This window comes from Penaeus monodon, chromosome 30 (genome assembly GCF_015228065.2).
Source record: "Penaeus monodon isolate SGIC_2016 chromosome 30, NSTDA_Pmon_1, whole genome shotgun sequence".
Classification (NCBI taxonomy): domain Eukaryota; kingdom Metazoa; phylum Arthropoda; class Malacostraca; order Decapoda; family Penaeidae; genus Penaeus; species Penaeus monodon.
In genome coordinates, this window is record NC_051415.1 from 22,011,402 (window position 1) to 22,012,287 (window position 886).

General features: G+C 32.1%; 1 protein-coding gene across 1 annotated transcript in view; it reads left to right on the forward strand.

The window, feature by feature from the left end:
* LOC119592628 (28S ribosomal protein S9, mitochondrial-like) overlaps positions 1 to 870 on the forward strand; it is a gene marked incomplete at its 3' end in the record, with an annotated part of 6,653 nt that extends 5,783 nt beyond the window's left edge. The window contains 2 exon segments of the mRNA XM_037941523.1: positions 301 to 463; positions 801 to 870. Of these exon segments, the coding sequence (XP_037797451.1) occupies positions 301 to 463; positions 801 to 870 (233 nt within the window).
* Between the last annotated feature and the right edge of the window lie 16 nt (positions 871 to 886).

Below are 886 nucleotides of genomic sequence, written 5' to 3' on the forward strand. Positions count from 1 at the left end.
AGCAACCTTTGAGGAACATATTGTAATACCTCTTATATATGAAAATACAATTATTCATGGGTGAGAACCATGATTATATGGGCAAACTATTGTAAAGTATATTGTAAAGAATATCATATTCTTCAATGTTAATTTGATTTAAATAGTGTGCAGTTTGTGTATATTTTAGTAAATATTGCTGAACTTATTATCTCATTATTTACCACTAATAATTGCTAGTCATGCAATTTTGAGAAGAAAATAAAATAGAATCAAATTGTTCCCCCCCTCCCCCTTATTAGAAATTGTGCTATTTTCCAGGTGGTTTTTCCTCTGCAATTTACTGATACGCTGGAAACGGTAGATGTGGTTGCTGAAGTGCAGGAGGGAGGGAGTTCTGGTCAAGCTGGAGCAGTAAGACATGGAATTGCTTTAGCACTGAGATCATTTGTTGACAAAGAGATGGTTGAGAAAATGAGACTAGGTAAGTTTTTGCAACATTATCTTTGTAACTGTTATGGTAAGGAACATGGTTAAAAAAAATAGTGCAGATCAAGAGGACAGTCATCATATTAATATTAGCACAGGAATTTGAGGAATAATGTATAGAAATTATTATCCCAATGTATATATGTATGAAAATTATGAATTTGGCATCCATAAATTGCATTTGTATACATTATCAATTCAAATAAATTTAGTATGTTGTAGGACCTTGACAATTAGTTATTCCATTTTTTATTGTTTAAATGCCCTATATCACAAGATCAATTTACTTAAGAAATGCTTTATATTTTAATATTTATACAACCCTGGTACAGCTGGCCTTCTAACATATGACCCAAGAAGAAGAGAAAGGAAGAAGCCAGGACAGAAAGGAGCAAGAGCTAAGTTCATTTGGGAAAAA